Source organism: Ambystoma mexicanum, chromosome 10, assembly GCF_040938575.1.
Source record: "Ambystoma mexicanum isolate Mex_15411 chromosome 10, UKY_AmexF1_1, whole genome shotgun sequence".
NCBI lineage: Eukaryota > Metazoa > Chordata > Amphibia > Caudata > Ambystomatidae > Ambystoma > Ambystoma mexicanum.
In genome coordinates, this window is record NC_090932.1 from 1,130,848,320 (window position 1) to 1,130,865,361 (window position 17,042).

General features: G+C 50.1%; 1 protein-coding gene across 6 annotated transcripts in view; it reads right to left on the reverse strand.

The window, feature by feature from the left end:
• PAX8 (paired box 8) overlaps positions 1-13,027 on the reverse strand; it is a 104,575-nt gene extending 91,548 nt beyond the window's left edge. For all 6 annotated transcript variants that reach the window (XM_069619025.1, XM_069619024.1, XM_069619028.1 and 3 more), the window contains exons 1-2: positions 12,915-13,027; positions 12,162-12,343 (exon numbers count right to left, since the gene is read on the reverse strand). In XM_069619025.1, coding sequence (XP_069475126.1) covers positions 12,162-12,186 — 25 coding nt within the window. In that variant the 5' untranslated portion in view covers positions 12,187-12,343; positions 12,915-13,027. The remainder of the gene's footprint in view (positions 1-12,161; positions 12,344-12,914) is intronic.
• Positions 13,028-17,042: the final 4,015 nt, after the last annotated feature.

The window sequence follows — 17,042 nt, forward strand, 5'->3', positions numbered from 1 at the left end:
AGGAAGGATAGCTCAGGGGCAAAGGGGTGTATTGGAAGCAAGACAACTCAGCGCAACACAGGTTTGAATCCCGCTACAGCGCGTAGAAACCACTCCTGGTATTAAGCGCGTTATAAATGAACAGTTATAACATTATAAATAATAGGAACTCATGATAAGACACAGGGGTTCCATAACAAAACAATAGGAACCGGTGCCAAAATACAAGAGTTAATATTACAGTAGAAACGCTCTGCCACGACATATGGCTCCGTAACATAACAATAAGAGCCCTCAGCATCACAAATGTCCCGTAACATCACATTAGAAACCCCCTAGTGTGGCATGAGGTGATTTAACAATAGGACTCCTTAACATGTCAAAGGATTCTGTAACATAACAATATGAACCCAATGACAACACACACAGGTTCAATAACATAACAATCGAAGCTCATAACACACAGATTTTCCGTAACATAACAATCGGAACCCGTAGCATCAGATGGGGCTCTATAGGCTGGCACAGGTGACCTTTGGAATTAGACTGTCTGGACTGATACAGTAGGAATCCCCATCTGTATACAGGATTCCCTTGCATAATGCTAGAATCCCCCTGACACAACCAGAGTTGTTGCTGAGGGGTGGAGGGCCTGGACCTACTATAGCCCTGGGTCTTTTGGTTGTAGCTGTGACGCTTCAACTTCCGGGGCACAAGTGGTCAAGGGATGAATATTGGTTTCTAAACCATCAATCAGCCCCACACCTCTTGTACACCAGAAGGGATCCCAACAGATTGGAAACACAACCAAATTATAAACCTCCTTGTCCAATTTTGGTAATGTGGACAGAATGGCAGGCTTATCTCTGCAAGGTCGTGGATCGTTGGTTAGTTGCAACACAGGGAAACTACAATTATTACCCAATGAGAAAAGGGACTGTCCAGTCAAGGTTGTATTAAAATATCTACTTTATTATCATTCAACTGACAGTTGTAGCACACTACAAAATACAACCCATCCTGTGAGGGAATGTAGAGGACAGACAGAAAAGGGATGCACTCTGGATACTGACAGGAGGGTAGTTGGTAAAGTACTCAATCACAATATTTCAAGGATACTTGGTTTCTGCACAAAGGGAGCAATGGGTCATAAAATGTCACTAGGGGCCTTCGGAGATCTACCAGGGGGACAGAACCACAATCTATCTTGTGATTGTATAAGTTCTTTGTGCTCACAGGATCGAGTCGGTTTCAGGGCGCTTTGTACCTCCTGCGGCAGAGTTCAAGATGGGAGACAGCTGTGGGTTTCAGGATGGCTGCAGGCTGGCCCACACAGCAGCTCGGGGTCAGGAATCATTGTCTCAGTGCTGGTTGGTGGGTCTGAAGCACTGGTCGAGGTGTCTCAGATGACCTGAGTGACTGCGGCATGACAACAATCAGCAGTGCAGTCGGTTGCAGCTTGAGGTGCTGAACTAGCTTGAAAATGTCCTTTAAAGTGGATGCTGGATGATGCTTGTTGATGCATTCCTCCTAGCTTCTTCGCTGGGCGTGTGTCGTCCTTAAAGGTGGACTGCCCAAAGCTGAGGAGAGTGTTGCCGGCATCTGCCTTGTCCTTGGTTTGGTTCAGAGACTCTCTGGCATTTCCCACCTAGGAAGCTTGCTGCAGAGCATAGCAGGGCATGCTGCGTGCTGGCTGGGAACCAGGTCTGGAGCTGCTGGAGGGTCCTCTGGATTCAGTATCTCCCTCTGTTCTCTGGGAAATGTTAAGGGGAGGGATCTTGCTTCCCTCTTTGGAAATTCTGGCCTTCCTTCACTGGCGGAAGCTGTAAGGCAGATTGTACCTTCAGTGAAGGTCCAAATGAGTTCTTCTTGATACTCCTTGCAAAGTCTTCAGATGATCTGCCCAAATGAGGGGCTCAGCCTTCTTTTAAAGCCAAATGGGCCACAGTGATTGTTGTTCGCTAAGCCTACTTTAATGAACCAATCCTGGGGCCCCACCAACAATCTCCTGTATGCCTGAGGTCATAACCAGAGTGCTTTGAAACAGAAAAGGTAAAGGGGTGAAAACATATAACACTAAGTCCCCCCCATCTTTCTGTCTACTGTCGATCAATGGGTCCCTCTGGCTGATTGACCTCTATGTGGTTCTTGATTAGAGCGGCAGGTCTCTCTTGAAGCTGCAGCAAAAACATACATTCTGTCTCCATCAAACCACATACTCGTACCTTCTGAAAGGGGTCCACCTGCAGGGGTTGCCTACTGTAAACACATAGTCCCAGAAATGACAGGCCACTGACCTTGATACTGAGAACCAGGAGCTGGCTTCAGGTTGACACAGTGCATGTCAACAGTTGTTGGGATTTTCCTGTTTTTGTTAGTCATGCGACCAGGCCTCCCGTGGGCCTCTTTGAATGCACTCTGATTAGTTTGGAAAGCTACCACCAACAGCTAACAAAGGGCAGGGCAGATCCATGGAGCCTTGGTTGGTTAATTAGGCTGTTCATGGCAGGAGGAAGGTTTGCCCTCCCCCTTCTGAGATGTCTTGATGTACTGTTGGCTGTCATATTGCAACTAAATATGACAGGCATGTAGTCTGTGTACACAGGTCTATGTGTATGTTGTGCAGTGAGCAAAGGAAAATGTGCGCGGATTAGCCCCACACATTTTCCAGAGGTTGATCTATCATCATTCAGTTTCATTTAAAATTTCAAAAAAGCCCAGGTGAGCACACACCCACCGTGCGGGTAGTCAAATTCCTCACAGTAGCCCTGCATAGAAGCTGAGAGGCTACAACCAAAAGGCTAGCCAGCCCTGAGTCCTGACAATCCCGACATTAAAGTAGCCCTGGATCTTTCCAGACCTAGCAGCACCGCTGGGCACATCGCAGGGCTCCAATAACCACAGGAGCCCATTACAACACACAAGGGCTGCATAACATATCAATAGGGAACCGTGACATTGCACAAGGAGTCCTTCACATCACAAGGTCCACTGATATATATTTTCTCTAACTGCAAGGAGTGTCTTAAACTGGGACCCTTCTCTTTTCACATTTTCCAGGTCACGCATGCAGCTCCACGAGAGTCGCCATTCTAACCTGTTCTCTCATAACTGACCTTTTCCCACATTGAAAGATCCCTGGCGTCCACTGATCCCCTTAGGACGACCTTTCGCTTCCCCTGTGCACATCACCAACTAATCTGACCCTATATCACAGTATTGACGACCACGAACTTCCTCATGCCCCATCCAACTACAAAGCAATGCCAGCTAATTGTACCCCCTCGACCCACTGACTATCCTAGTGCCAGATAGCTCAGAGGGTTCAGCGCCAGCCTCTGACGTCTGTGTGCAGCTTTCAGTCACAATAAGGGCTATCCTCTGGCATGTGTGTGCAAAGTGCAATCACAGGTGCAAATTCAGGCAGGGTTGGTTCCACACTTTCCAAACTCGATAAACTGAACTCCATTAAAAGAGGAGGCACTGAGATGGATGGATAAGTGGACATGTCCAGGGAACCCAACCCTGAATGAGTGGGCAGCGAGTGTATCTGCCCCCTCTGCCAGCTTTATGTATCTGGTTGAGATGTGGTGATCCTATAAGGGTTGCGGGCGCCAACACTCACTTATGTGCCGTCTCCTGAAAGTTACCTGCAATGAGCTATTTCAAAAGTGGGCTTGTGAGAAGTTGAGGATTGGCAGCTGCAGAGTTGCCAACATATTGCATTGCAATCTGCAGATGCTTACTCAGTCCAGGGTTTTTCTTTGCATTCTGGGACTTGCAGTTCTTCTTTTCCCATTATAAAACTCAGACTACAAGTCTCAGAATTCAAAGAAAAAACCCGGACTGGATAAGCACCTACAGATTGGAATGGATCATGTTGGCAACTATACAGCTGTAACATTTTTGGGGTACTTCACTGCTCTAATATGAGCTGTGTCCGTTGTTTTGAGACCTGTTTAATAAAGTTGTAATGCAAAAAAACAGGTCACTAAGGACATCTATGAACTCTTGCTTATGTAAGCAGGGGGGTCTGGCATGAAGAAGTGTGAATCAATGTACAGCTGTGGGCTCACTCTTGCCTTGGCTGTGATGCCCACACCCAGATTAGAGGTATAATACCATAGGTTATTTATAACGCGCTTAATACCCAGAGGTTTCTAAGCACGGACCCGGAGATTGAACCTGTGTTGCTCTATGTCGTCTTGCTTCCAAGGCGAGCACGTTGCCCCTGAGCTATCGTCCCGCGACCGGTGATCAATGGTCAGTGATGCCGGCTTGCTCCATGTCGCCACATTCCTCGCCAACCACGCTCTCATTTCCTCCATCTGCCTCGGACATCGGTCTGGAAACCCGGTTGTGAGGCACAGTACAAGTAGCATTTTCTCGCACTTCCTCGGTGCCGGGTGACCGTTGCCTCGATGACGGGTCGAGTAGAAACACTTCTTACATTGCACAGTACCTGGGTCTACATAACAGCAACGCTTCTTTTTCGGGCTTGTGCAAAAGGCTGCAGCTAGGCTCGGAAAGAACCCTGCGGTTACTTGACTCCTGTACGGCCAAACCCCCTTCAAATCCCTCTACCTCAGCCAAAAAAAAGCATCTTTGGAAAAGCCCCCCAAAACCACCTCAATAAAACAAAGCTCTAAGGCCTCCTCTGCTATGCTCACCCTTGCCTACTCCATGGCTCCAGAACACCTTAGACAACACCGTCTAGTTCCGGGTCCCGCTTCCGGCCTTGATCCGCCCGGGAAAATCACGAGACGAAACAGTGCTGCGATTCCAACCCTTGGGCCCCACTTGCTTATGGGGGCAGCTGCGTTCCTTGCAGCAGAAAACGCCTCACCCACCCTTCACCAAGCCACTCACTCAATAAGGAACCACACACATCAGGGGCGTGGGGGGAGTCATTGTGAACCAGTTACATCAAATGAGACGCCTATGACGTCACGCAAGAGTGTTCTACAGCGGCCTGCCGTCACCATAGAACCACAAGACACCACACTCGGATTTACGAACAATACAGAAATAACCTGACACCTCGCACAAGGTTCTGTGACGTCATATTAGAAAACCACGACCTCCTTGTCGAAACGAGTGACGCCTCAGAAAGGTTATGTGAGGTGAAAAGGGGAATGCATTGCTATACACAGGGTGTCCTGACATCACAAGGGGGGCGCGTTACATCACCCTGGGGTGCAGGAACATCACAAGAGACACTGGCATCAAAACAAGGCCAACCAGACACCATTCTGAAGCCCCCCGTTTTATTATCGTGCTACCTTGTACTAACCCCCCAGTCCCACGATTCGTCCTTCTTCTGCCCTGCCTCCCCCAGACACAGTCCCGTGTCCATCCCCTCCTGCCCCTCCTTTCCTGGAAACCCGCCACACATTTCAAGCCTACAGCTGTTTATCCCGAGTCACCTGAGCGCCCACGTGCCCCTGGGCCGTGTCACATCCCCGGATGTCCTCTTCCGCCGTGCAACAGGTTACCTGACGCAGAGGCAGTGCGGTGGGGGCGCGCGGGGGTATGAATGCCTTCAAAAGAATTCCCGGAAGTGAGACAGTACCCTGGAGCGGCACCTGGGGGGAGGGGGCAGCACCACCCACCACTGAGCATCGGAAAACATACCTATGTCTTACTCGCACACGGACGTACATAGAAACGTTCTTATATGCATCCCATGATTATTCCTGTATAATATCGGGGTTTCCTGTCGGTTTCTGACCGCCTCTAGGCGCTAGAAGGTATAATTATAATTAAATGTAATGATACTATGGGCCTGACTCGTGGAATATTTTGCACGGTGCAAAGTACTTTTCACTTATGCAAAGTGACTTGCCACTGCCAACACACACCCTGATCATGGAGCAGTGCAAAGTGTATTTTTGCAGTGCAAAGTGCAAAAATACACTGCAAAAATACACTTTGCACTGCTCCACCCTGATTCATGGAACAGTGCAAAGTGTATTTTTGCAGTGCAAAGTGCAAAAATACATTTTGCACTGCTCCACCCTGATCCATGGAACAGTGCAAATTGTATTTTTGCCGTGCAAAGTGACTTTGCACGCCAAAAAGACACTTTGCACTGTTCCATGAATCAGTGTGTTTCTTGGCAGTGCAAAGTACTTTGCACCGTGCAAAATATTCCACGAATCAGGCCCTGTATGCCTCCAGCTCTTTCGGAAGGCCTACTGGCCGAATACTTAACCCGTGAGCTATCCATACGCACGCAAGCCCTCACTGCCTAGCTCGTCATACATAGAAGCGAACAATCGAGCAACCAATGTTTCGGAATTTCACTTCACCAGGCCTAAGAAACGTGCGTCCATTCAAGCACTATGCTACCTTGTTGTCGTTAAAAAGTGAATAGAACACATTTCTTACATGAAAGTCTCAGTGAAGGCGCTAGAAGACAACACAGCACATTGTGTAACACAACGCAGTCCAGCTCTGTTGGCGGGACTTGCGTACGCACGAGTGTTATGAAAGTTTGCAGACCCAGGAGTGCAGCGCACTAAATAGTTGACATGCGAGTCCCAGCCCCTTTGTTCCTCTTGCGCCACCACTGTGGTCGCCCGGCCCCAACCTCATACGACCCCCCACACCCCTCAAATCAACGGCCTCTCCCAAAATGCCTTTAATTAAGTCCCAACTCTTATCGCATCGCGATCTGCGATCAAGGGCACGTCATTAACAAACAAATGTTGTCGCTGACATCTGACAATTAATTACCCCCATTCCCCCGCCCCCCAACCTCCCGATTTATGATCAGATAAAACAAATCTGTTTCAAGTGAAGGGAAGGAAATAAATTCTTCGCAAGTGGCTCCACAGAGCTGTCAGTCAGAGGGGAGGGCGCCCATCCGTCAGCGCCACCATTAAAGTGCCAGCGCCCGCAGAAGATGGCGCTTATCGCCTGCTAATTCCCGGGCGCGCTAAATTATCTTCTAATTAACTTCCATGCAAAAGGGGGCCGTGGAAAGCGAAGGGGCAACCCCGCCGACAAAAGAACGGAAGTCCACCGACAACACAGGTCACACGACCCTTCCCTTTTTCGGAGAACGCAGCGTTTTCAGGTTGCGGGGCACGGAAGTCCGAAGATATGTCCCCCCCCCACCCCAAAAAAAGACATTTCACACCTGAGAGAAAGAGCAAGGTCTGATTTAGAGCCCCCTAAATTGTTTCTCGGGACAGTAACAGCAAAACAACTGCCTTCATTAATACCCGCAGAGGGGCACCCTGATTGCCACAAAACAGGTTTCAGGCATAGCTCCCAACCTTTTTTGTCACCTAGGCGGGTGAAAACACCCGATTTTATTTTTGGCGGGTGAGAGGCCCATTGAAGTGAATGGGCGTATGAGGGACTTGGCGGGTGATTCGTCTGCTTTGAAGGCGGGTGACACCCGCCAAAAGCGGGTGAGTTGAGAGCTATGTTCAGGTGTTTCTTTGCCCCCTTCGTGATTAGCAAGATGTATATTGCAGGGGAGACACCCCGCAAATATACGAATATTCGGCGATTATTCGAGCTAGACCTCAAGCGGCATAAAATGAACTGGCGCGTGCAGCTCGCGGCCCCTTCCTTCTGCCGACGAAACAAGAGGCCAGGTTTAAAAAATGAAAGCGCCTGGACGCGGGAATAGGTCACTCGCCACAGGTGGAGCCAGGTTGCCCGTCTATAGGCCGGTTATCTGAGGGAGAGGGGGGGGGGGGGTCACGCACGCCCGGTCGCCCGGGGATATTCCATGTGTGCTTCTTCGAGGCGTTGCTTCCTTTCTGCGGCCCCTGGCACCCGCCTTCCACGGGCAGCTCCAGGTGAAACGTTACAAGAAATGAGTACTGCGTGTGAACCCGTGCCCTCACACCTGCTGGCGACGGACTTGCTGCATTCCAAGCCCCCCCCCCCTCCCCCCCTGTGCATTTGTATCGGTCTATTTTTTTTTGTTATAGTTGGAAGTCCATTAAGTGACACATTGTTTTTTTAGTTTTTTTTAAAACACCTTTTAACTGGATGTGAGTTATTGAGGACTGCGGCAACCAGCGTGGCACAGTTTGGTGAATTTTGAATGTCATTTCAGCCATATCTTTTTTTTCTCTCTCCAATTTCCCTTTTCTGTTCTGTTATTGGCCTTTTAAGCTCATACCCTCGATATATGCGTGGCCTCGGGGCGCTATATTTAATTCTTGTGATGCTCCCCTGTGAGGAGGGAACGGCAACAGGCTATTTCCGGGTTCTGAGCGCTGCCAGGAGCCTCTTATTTAAGACCCCGCACCCCACCCCTCTTAATGACAAAAAACACAGAAACTTGTGCACACCTGCGTACTTTCTCCGTGATGGCGTCTGGTGTTTATTTAAAGTTCGTCGCATATAGATCCGTGCTTTCAGTGAGACCTTGCCCCCCGCGTCTGGTTTCTTTTGGCCGTATTTCGGGGTACGTCTCGGCCGCTCGTGACATGACTGCATACGGACTTAGAGCAAGTTCACACGCACGCACGCCCACACCCGAGCTGACACACGAAGTGACACGCACGACACGGGCGCTTCCTGGATCGCCCCTCAGCATTAGTGGTGTGTCCATTGAAAGGGACCCCACTGGTGGCTGTGTGCTGAGGTAGACCCTACTTCCGGTAGCCACTTTTGGGGTCCATTGCTCGGACAGGCACGCAGTAGTCCGACCCGATGAACTGACGTGCTCAGAACTAGCAGGGTCGGACTGGGGCATAAAATGGTCTCGGCACCAATGAAATAGTGGCCCACCGTTGCAATTGACAATTCATTCCTTTTGTGACAGACTGATTGAATAGTACCCAAGGGTGTTTTGTTGTTGATAAAATGTGATGCAAAATGTACAATTATATTTATTCACCAACACTGGTCAAAACTACCAGACGCAGAGTGAAGTGACTCTTGAAACTGGCCCACCTTGACCGAAAAGGTTTCGCACTTTGAGTGAATAAACTGGCCCACGCGAGCATCTGGCGTACTGCGCTTAACAAAACCTCGGCGCGCCTCCCCTGGGGTACCCTACCCCTATGTACTCCTGAAACGTAGCTTTGAATGCAGGCACTCCCCATTTATTTCTTTAGGCGGCCTGGCGGGGACGCGGGGGGGGGCGGGGGGGAGGGCGAAGCGCCAACAAGTTCCAACAAACTCTAAATAACCCATGACACCGATTGGCTGCAAGGACATTTCTGCGTGTGATATCTGGGCGGCGGGTACTTAAATACACATTGTTTGCATACGTATATATGCTTGCAAGTGCGCCTTTAATAGCAATGTTTACACATGCACGAATATGCATTACACATATATAATATAAATACACATTTAAACATATAGAGGTAAATAGTTGTACGCATAAATAAACATATGCATAAGTATTTAATCATGAGATAGCTATTATTGTATCTGCAGTATATATATATATATATATATATATATATATATATATATATATATATATATATATATATATATATATATATATATGTCTATCAACACCAAGCCAAGAACGTTATGGTGGTTTTGAAAAGGGTTGGAAAAAAAAACTTTCAGCATAAATGTGAAAGTGGAGTAGCGCATTTGAGGCAAGTCACACATGCCACAATCTGATATCATTTCCACAGTCTGGGTGTTTGTGTGTGAGTACAAGTTGAACACGTGGGCGGGTGTACATTCATGTCCCTGCACAAGATAAAACTGCACGACGGATGGGACGTACTCATATCCCGTCCCCAAACAATCAGTTAGGAGCGCGCGCCCCGTAATTGGTCACGATATAAGGCCTGTCAGGCGCGGACGCGCGCGCGCGTGCTCCTCCCGCGTGATGTCCGCGGGCCCCGGTCGCGGGATGGAGATGGATGGCTCCATCGTGCCGGCCGCGGCCTTGATCCCGCTGATGAGGACTAATGCTCGCCTTACACAAGTGGAACTCCACATTTGCCCGCGATCCATTTGAAGTATTGATTTAGGGTGGCGCGGGTCGATGGGGGCGCGCGCGTGCATTTGTCTCTCTATAAATCCCCACCTGAGTCCCCAGGGTCTGCGCTAATCCCGCACTAATGACCCCAGACAGGCAGAGACGTCTTGTTGGGCAAATAACTCCCCCCCCCTCCTCCGAAAAAAAGACAACAAGGCTATAGGAACACGTGAGACCGCTCACATCAAGGTGCCCAGCTCACCCGACGCCCAGCAGGCAGCCGTGCCAAACGGGCTGCCCGCATCCCCGGCCCAGCCCCACTCCTGGCGCGGGTTAGAGGCCCTGCAGGGGCCGCCGTGGCTGATCGTAGCCTGCGGGAGGCCTCTGGTCTCGATGCATGTGTCCGGGGAGATTTGAACTGCGAGCTGGCATTCGATGCAAGCAGCTGTGTGTGGGGGGCGTGTGCTGACCCCTATATTACACGCGCAGGCTTCGATCTTTGGACATCCATGTGTAGGCCATGTCCGTGCATGTCACCCCCACCTGCCCGAGTCGATGACTGGCCGATCAGGCCCAAGCAGAGACACAAACAGCTCGCATTTTCTAGGGGTTCAGAGCGGACATTGTCATGCCGGGACATCCCACCCTGGGGATCCCCCACCCACGCCCTAGCACTGCCGCTATGGGGCAGCTCGACCTCTGTCTGGCGCTACGAGGCTTCGGCTTCTTTGAGCAGTGAGTTACATCTCGCTCTCTCTTGAGCGGTGGGCCGCCCTCGTAGGCAGGCAACTGCAGCCCTGTCTCTCTCTGCTATGCGGTTGTGACCTCTTTGCGCAGAGGCCGTCATCCCCCCCACCCCCCCCCCACCCCTCGCCCACTGCTATAAGCATGTCACCTCGCGAGGAGCGTGGGCTACACCTACAGTCCCAGACCTCTCTCGGCTGTCACTCCCTTAGGCAGGGAGTTGGGGTCCCTCTCATTGCTCCACCTGTCCCTTTGGCCGGGCCGGATATCCGCTCACCCCCCCCACCCCCTCCTCGAATGCAGGGCGCTCGTTCTCGAGCCCACGGTCCGCTGCCCCCTGTGAGCTGGTGTCAGAGCTGCTGGGGGCTAACAGATGAGTGTGTGCCCTTCTCTGCTCTGCGCCGTCACCCCCACCCCAGCCGCACCATCTATCCACACGAAGAATTCAATTATTGTCGCCGCCGGCCACACCAGGGGCCCTGCACGGACCCCGCGCTGCCCTGCGGGCGGGCCTCTTATTTTCATAATATTAAGCAAGCTATTAATGGCAATAATGGCCCTTTCTACGCGGCATTTCCACCAAACTGGGCATTTCTTTATAAAAAACAAAAGTACTGACCGTTTTTTTTAACAGTAGGTTTTTTCCAGCACACAGCCTGCAATCAGACTTGAACCTATTCTCAAATAAATATAATGGCATCCTCTTGGCCTAATAAAAGACCCAGAGATTGCGGGGATGGGGGAGAGGGGCCTACCCATCATTAAACCAACGTGTGAAAACACGACTACATCACCGTGACTCCCTTTCCCACCATTGTTTCACTTGACTCGGCTTCTTGTTTAAAATGTACATTTGGCACTTGCCAACACTGGCTGTGAGTACCCCGATCCAACACCCCCACCCCCCAATGAAGATTGAGTTATTGAATAGAAATGTGCCTGGGTGAGGGGTTCACCAGAGGGAAATGATAAACAATCGACAACTTGTCACCCCCTCAACCCGAAAAAGCACCAAATAAAGCAGCTCTCCAGTGTATCGCGCCGCTCCCGGGCAGCCGGGCAAGCGCTTGCAGGCCTCTTTAAATTATTTCCAATAACATGGACTGTATACCGAGTTCAGCACCCCCCCCAACCCATCACCCCCACTGGCAAGAACCGTCCCAACATTCCTGGGAGAATCACGACGCTGCGTTTCGTGTCCAGCCACACGCGTGGTCCTCCCATGATCGCATGACGCTTCTGCATGTTAAGATCTCAGCCACACATTGAAAAGTGAGAGTTTTTCTAACTAAACTAACCCATTTCTCTGCAGTTCCTGTCATTTGTACTTTAACGCTATTCCCACCGCCACAGTCCCCACACACTAGGACAGCCCACGGCTTCTCTGCCAGGGGCAGGGGCCATGGGCCGCATCCGGCCCCTCGGTCCTGCCCCCCTTCCCTGTGGCCCGTGTCTTTCCCAGGGCCCATGCCCCGAGCCCCCCGCCCCCCCCCCCCTGTGGCCGATGCCCCCTTACCTGATCGGACGATGTTGTGTGGCATGGCCTCCCTGCTCCTTGGAGGGAATAAGGCGAACACGTGGGCCCCCGCCTCCTCCAGCGCAGGTCTCCTCGGGGCTCGGGGGCAGAGGTGCGCGGGTTCTTCAGGGCGAATGTCCCGGGTCAGTGAGAGGGTTCAGTCCAGAGTCAGCAGCAGGAGACTTGGGGAGAGTAAGGGAGACGGCAGTGAGTGCGAGATGCGGGCCTACACCACAGGGGGTGACTCCAGGGCAGATGTAGCCCCCCCTGCCTGCAATTGGGTTTAAATACCAGGCCAGCCCCAGGGACCCTCCTTCATCTCGGGTTCAGTAGGGCTCGTCCCTGCAACTGTATCTCAACACCCCCCACACAGACACCCATCAATCACTATTTCCAGCCTCTTACATTCAACCATGCACACCGCTGCCTCACCACTCACATCACAATATGGATTATTACCCAGCAACAACAAAGCACTCAACACACTGTGCACATAGAGACCCGTACCCCCCCGCCCTCCACCCCAGACATTTCGTCCCACCTACATAACACAAGCAACACAGACACGGTTCTTTCTCTGGCGCACAGCACACCTGCTCGTCTTCTAGGCACGAACCGTCAGCAAAAAGCAAAGGCCATATTCACGCGCGCCTTTTATCCCTTTCTGGCTGACGCAAAGCGCGGGGCAATCACACACACACATGTTCACGCACACAAGCGGCAGCCACATACATGTTCACGCAGCACACCTACCTGCCTGAGCCGAGGGCTGCTGTCTGTAAGCGCCACGAGCCAGGGACCGAAGCAGACTGCAGTGCTCTCCCCCCTCCTGACTTTTGATAGTTTGGGAAGTTTTTTTAATGCCCCCTCCCTCCCCAATCAGATGCGTTTGAAGCTGGTTTGATCCCAGTGAAGACCTTTCGGAGCAGGCTGGCAGGCCCAGCAGGCAGCTGATTGGCTGCCAGGCTTTGGGGGCCTGGTGAAACCGGGCTGAAAAGGAGCCTGGGACATGGATGGGTGATTCCATGGGCTGACGCTCAGAGAGCAGACACATGGCAGGCCGGGGAAGAGTGAGAGGCGTGCAGAGCCGCCACATGCTAGGCCTGGGCAAGGGGCGACGGCGGGAGGAGCCGCAGGGAGCCAGAGGCAACACGCAGGCACCGGAAGCAGAGCCCGGAGACACGGGGATAGACCCCCAAAGGCCTGAGGGCAAGGGCCTGGGGCCGGCCGACCACCAGACGGAAGGAAGACACGGGACAGGGAGGACGACGAGCACCCAGGCAAAGAACGGCCACAGCCAGGCCGCCACTTCAGAGGCCAGAGTAAAGGCGCAACGACAGAGAGAGGGTCAGGCTCGCGGGGGAGAGCAGTGAGACACACACACAGAGGAGGCACCAGGTCAGACCAGAGAAGACAGGCAAGGCACAGCGTGAGAACTCCCACAGTGTGCAGGGGATAACACCGACCATGGAAATATCAACACACGCACACACAGAAGCCCCACACAAATATACACGCACAGACATGCATACACACGAACTCACAAACACACACCAGGAAGCTGCAGCAATAGAAGTCAGAGTGCTGTGTGTGCAACGCGTGTGCTGTGTGTGCAGTGTGTGCTTGTATTCCTCAATTTGACGGGAATACATTTACATCGATACATTATGTTGCGCCAAACCGCTAGAATAACTCTGAACACTATTTATCCTGCAGATTTTAGAGCAATCCATCAGAAACGACGCATTCACCATTCACGATGATATGCACGTCATGGGCGGGCCGAAATCCCAGTAACAGCCCGACACAGCAGTAGAGATCACGTGACACTTTACATGGGACAATGAATGAACACTGTCCCGAGTAACCTGTGACTCAGTCCGTGGAATTTACCAAGTGTGTCCAGCCATACCGTACTCACACTAGGGTGCGCGTGCTGGACTTGGACAAGTTCACACGCGTGTTTACAGTTTAAAATCAGTGTCAACACACCCACGTTTCAGTTTTGGTAGAATGGGTTTTCAGTAGACCCCAAAACCAAATCACTCTATGGGGACGAATGCCTTAAGATCACCCACTTCGAGTTTTGAGATGTTTGCACCGCACTTGGACCTCCTGCGGAACTGCCCAATGAAACAAAAGCATTCCAAATCAGATTAGGACATGTTTAGTGATTTTTATGGCTGTTTGTATTCTTGATTTTGACTATAAGGTCTTCTTTTTTATAAAGACTATATCAATGCTTAATAACATTTTTTTAGTTATTCATTTTTTCAAATGTATCAATATATTAAGGGCGTGCCCTGTGAATCTGGAAACAAAAAAGTATGGAACACGCATGCGCAGCAAACAACAAAAAGAAAGAGGCACATGCGAAATACAAAGGAAATGAAGAGGAAACATACACACACACTTACAAGACACACCAGCTACACGCATCACAGGGGTATCTGCACAACACACGCAAACCTCACCAAACCAGAAAGCAGAAACCAGTCAGCCCAGCCATTACAGACACGCCACACATTGGGCATGTGTACAACATTCGGTAACACACAACCACATGGACGAAAAGAGAACCCACATGTTTAGCCGCAGCCACCAACCAGCGTTGGCACACAAGACTCCCATTTCAGGCATGCACACAACACGTGGAAAAAACACAAACACGCGCATGTGAATGTAAACACACATGCACTGATGGACATACAGACCTATCCTGGAAAAATAATGGCCACAGGCATACATGCAGAAATGCGGAAAGGACCACAAACATCACGTACCTACAAAAAAAGAAGCAGCTAGTTGGAAAAAAACACTTTTGTAACAATAAGTTAAGGTTACTACTAATAAAAAATAAAGTCTACAAATGTGGTGAAATGCCAATGTTAATGAAGCATTAGTGCGCTGCTGGGTAGACACTGGTGACTCGGAGGATAGCACAGGGGCAACCCGATGGGTAAAGTCAGACTGAGAGTACCTAATGACTAACATTGCCCACCTCTGAGCGTGCCAAGCAAAGGCGTAGCCAGCATTGTGATGTATCTGAGTCAGGAAAGACATGGAGCAGGAACCAGGCTGACTCAGGTAAGTGTAAAAGGAAACAGGCTTTATTCTTCTTGGTTACATAGCATAGTCAATGAAAGGTAGGCGAGTAAGTAATAAGCCTCTGCCCTGGTCCCCAGTCTATCTCCAAGTCCCCACGGACACTCTCTGGAACCCCCAAGCCTCCAACACGTTCAGCTCCACTTTAACATTCTATGAGGCCCTTTCATACACAAGCACTCGCTACAATCATACCAGGATACCACACATCCCCCTCCTTACAAACAAACAACAAGAAACAGAATACCCTCACCATCATGTCAGGATCACAGTCAAAACAAACAAAAACACCTTCTACCCCGGCCTGCCACACCGAGGTCTCCCAGTCTATCTCCAAGTCCCCACGGACACTCTCTGGAACCCCCAAGCCTCCAACACGTTCAGCTCCACTTTAACATTCTATGAGGCCCTTTCATACACAAGCACTCGCTACAATCATACCAGGATACCACACATCCCCCTCCTTACAAACAAACAACAAGAAACAGAATACCCTCACCATCATGTCAGGATCACAGTCAAAACAAACAAAAACACCTTCTACCCCAGCCTGCCACACCCAGGTCTCCCAGTCTATCTCCAAGTCCCCACGGACACTCTCTGGAACCCCCAAGCCTCCAACACGTTCAGCTCCACTTTAACATTCTATGAGGCCCTTTCATACACAAGCACTCGCTACAATCATACCAGGATACCACACATTGTCCAACAAGTGGGGCCTGAAGCTAATGTAGTTGGCCCCACTGCAGTGACATTAACATCTGTAAATGCTCACACAGCGCTGTTGATTGGGCATTTCCAGATTTTGGGTGGGCCTTGCCCACGCAGGCCCTACCTTGTCTATGCCTCTGGTCCCACGGTGTATATGAGCCGCTGGGGGCACAGGTGAGAGAGAGAGGGACTCGGTCCATATCAACTATTTCCTTTACGCAATCAAAGTCCATCCCACTACCAACACAAGCTTAATTCAGACTTCACCACTACCTCACAATGTTTACGTCAATATTTGCAGTGAGCTTTGTACAGTAGTGATGCAGTGCAAGTTAAGGTTTGTAGTGGGATCGGTTTTGTTTTTAATAAACAAAATAGTTGCTTTGGAGTGATTGTTTATACCCTAAAATTAGAATTTCCACTATTTGTAGACTTTACTTTTATAACTAGTAACTTTAACACAGAATAAACTATTTTTCCCCCCAACTAATATACCCTTTTAATTGTATCCCAACCCTAAACAAGACATGCATTTGGGGGCATTTGTTTACACATGTTAACTTTTGTGATATCTTTTCCAAGCTTTACATCCAGAAAAGAAGTACTCCCGAACTAGTCTTCGCTTCCACAGATGTTATATGTACCCACACACTGCAAACAATTATTGGCCCACCTGCTGATCATGCTTAGTCTTTTTCCATTTCTGATTTCCTTAGACACTCTTTCAAATCTACCACTGTATATCATCTTCACAATCTTCGACCAATATATCCAGTGATTCTTGCTGGCTCTAGTGCTGCCAATCTTTCCACTTTGAAGACTCTGGACCTGATCCACAGAAGCGTTTTGTAATCGTGAAATCTCATTAGAAAACGCTCTGTGAATCAGGCCCTCTGTCTGTGATCTGGTTGCTGAATCACTTAACTCTACTATTCAAGCTCTACTAGACAAATTCTGCCCACTTATGGCTTTCACCCCTAAATACTCTTCACCCCGCCAATGGTTCTTCTAGCTCTTGGAAACATCTACAACTACGTCTCCATCAAGCAGAGCATAAGTACATTC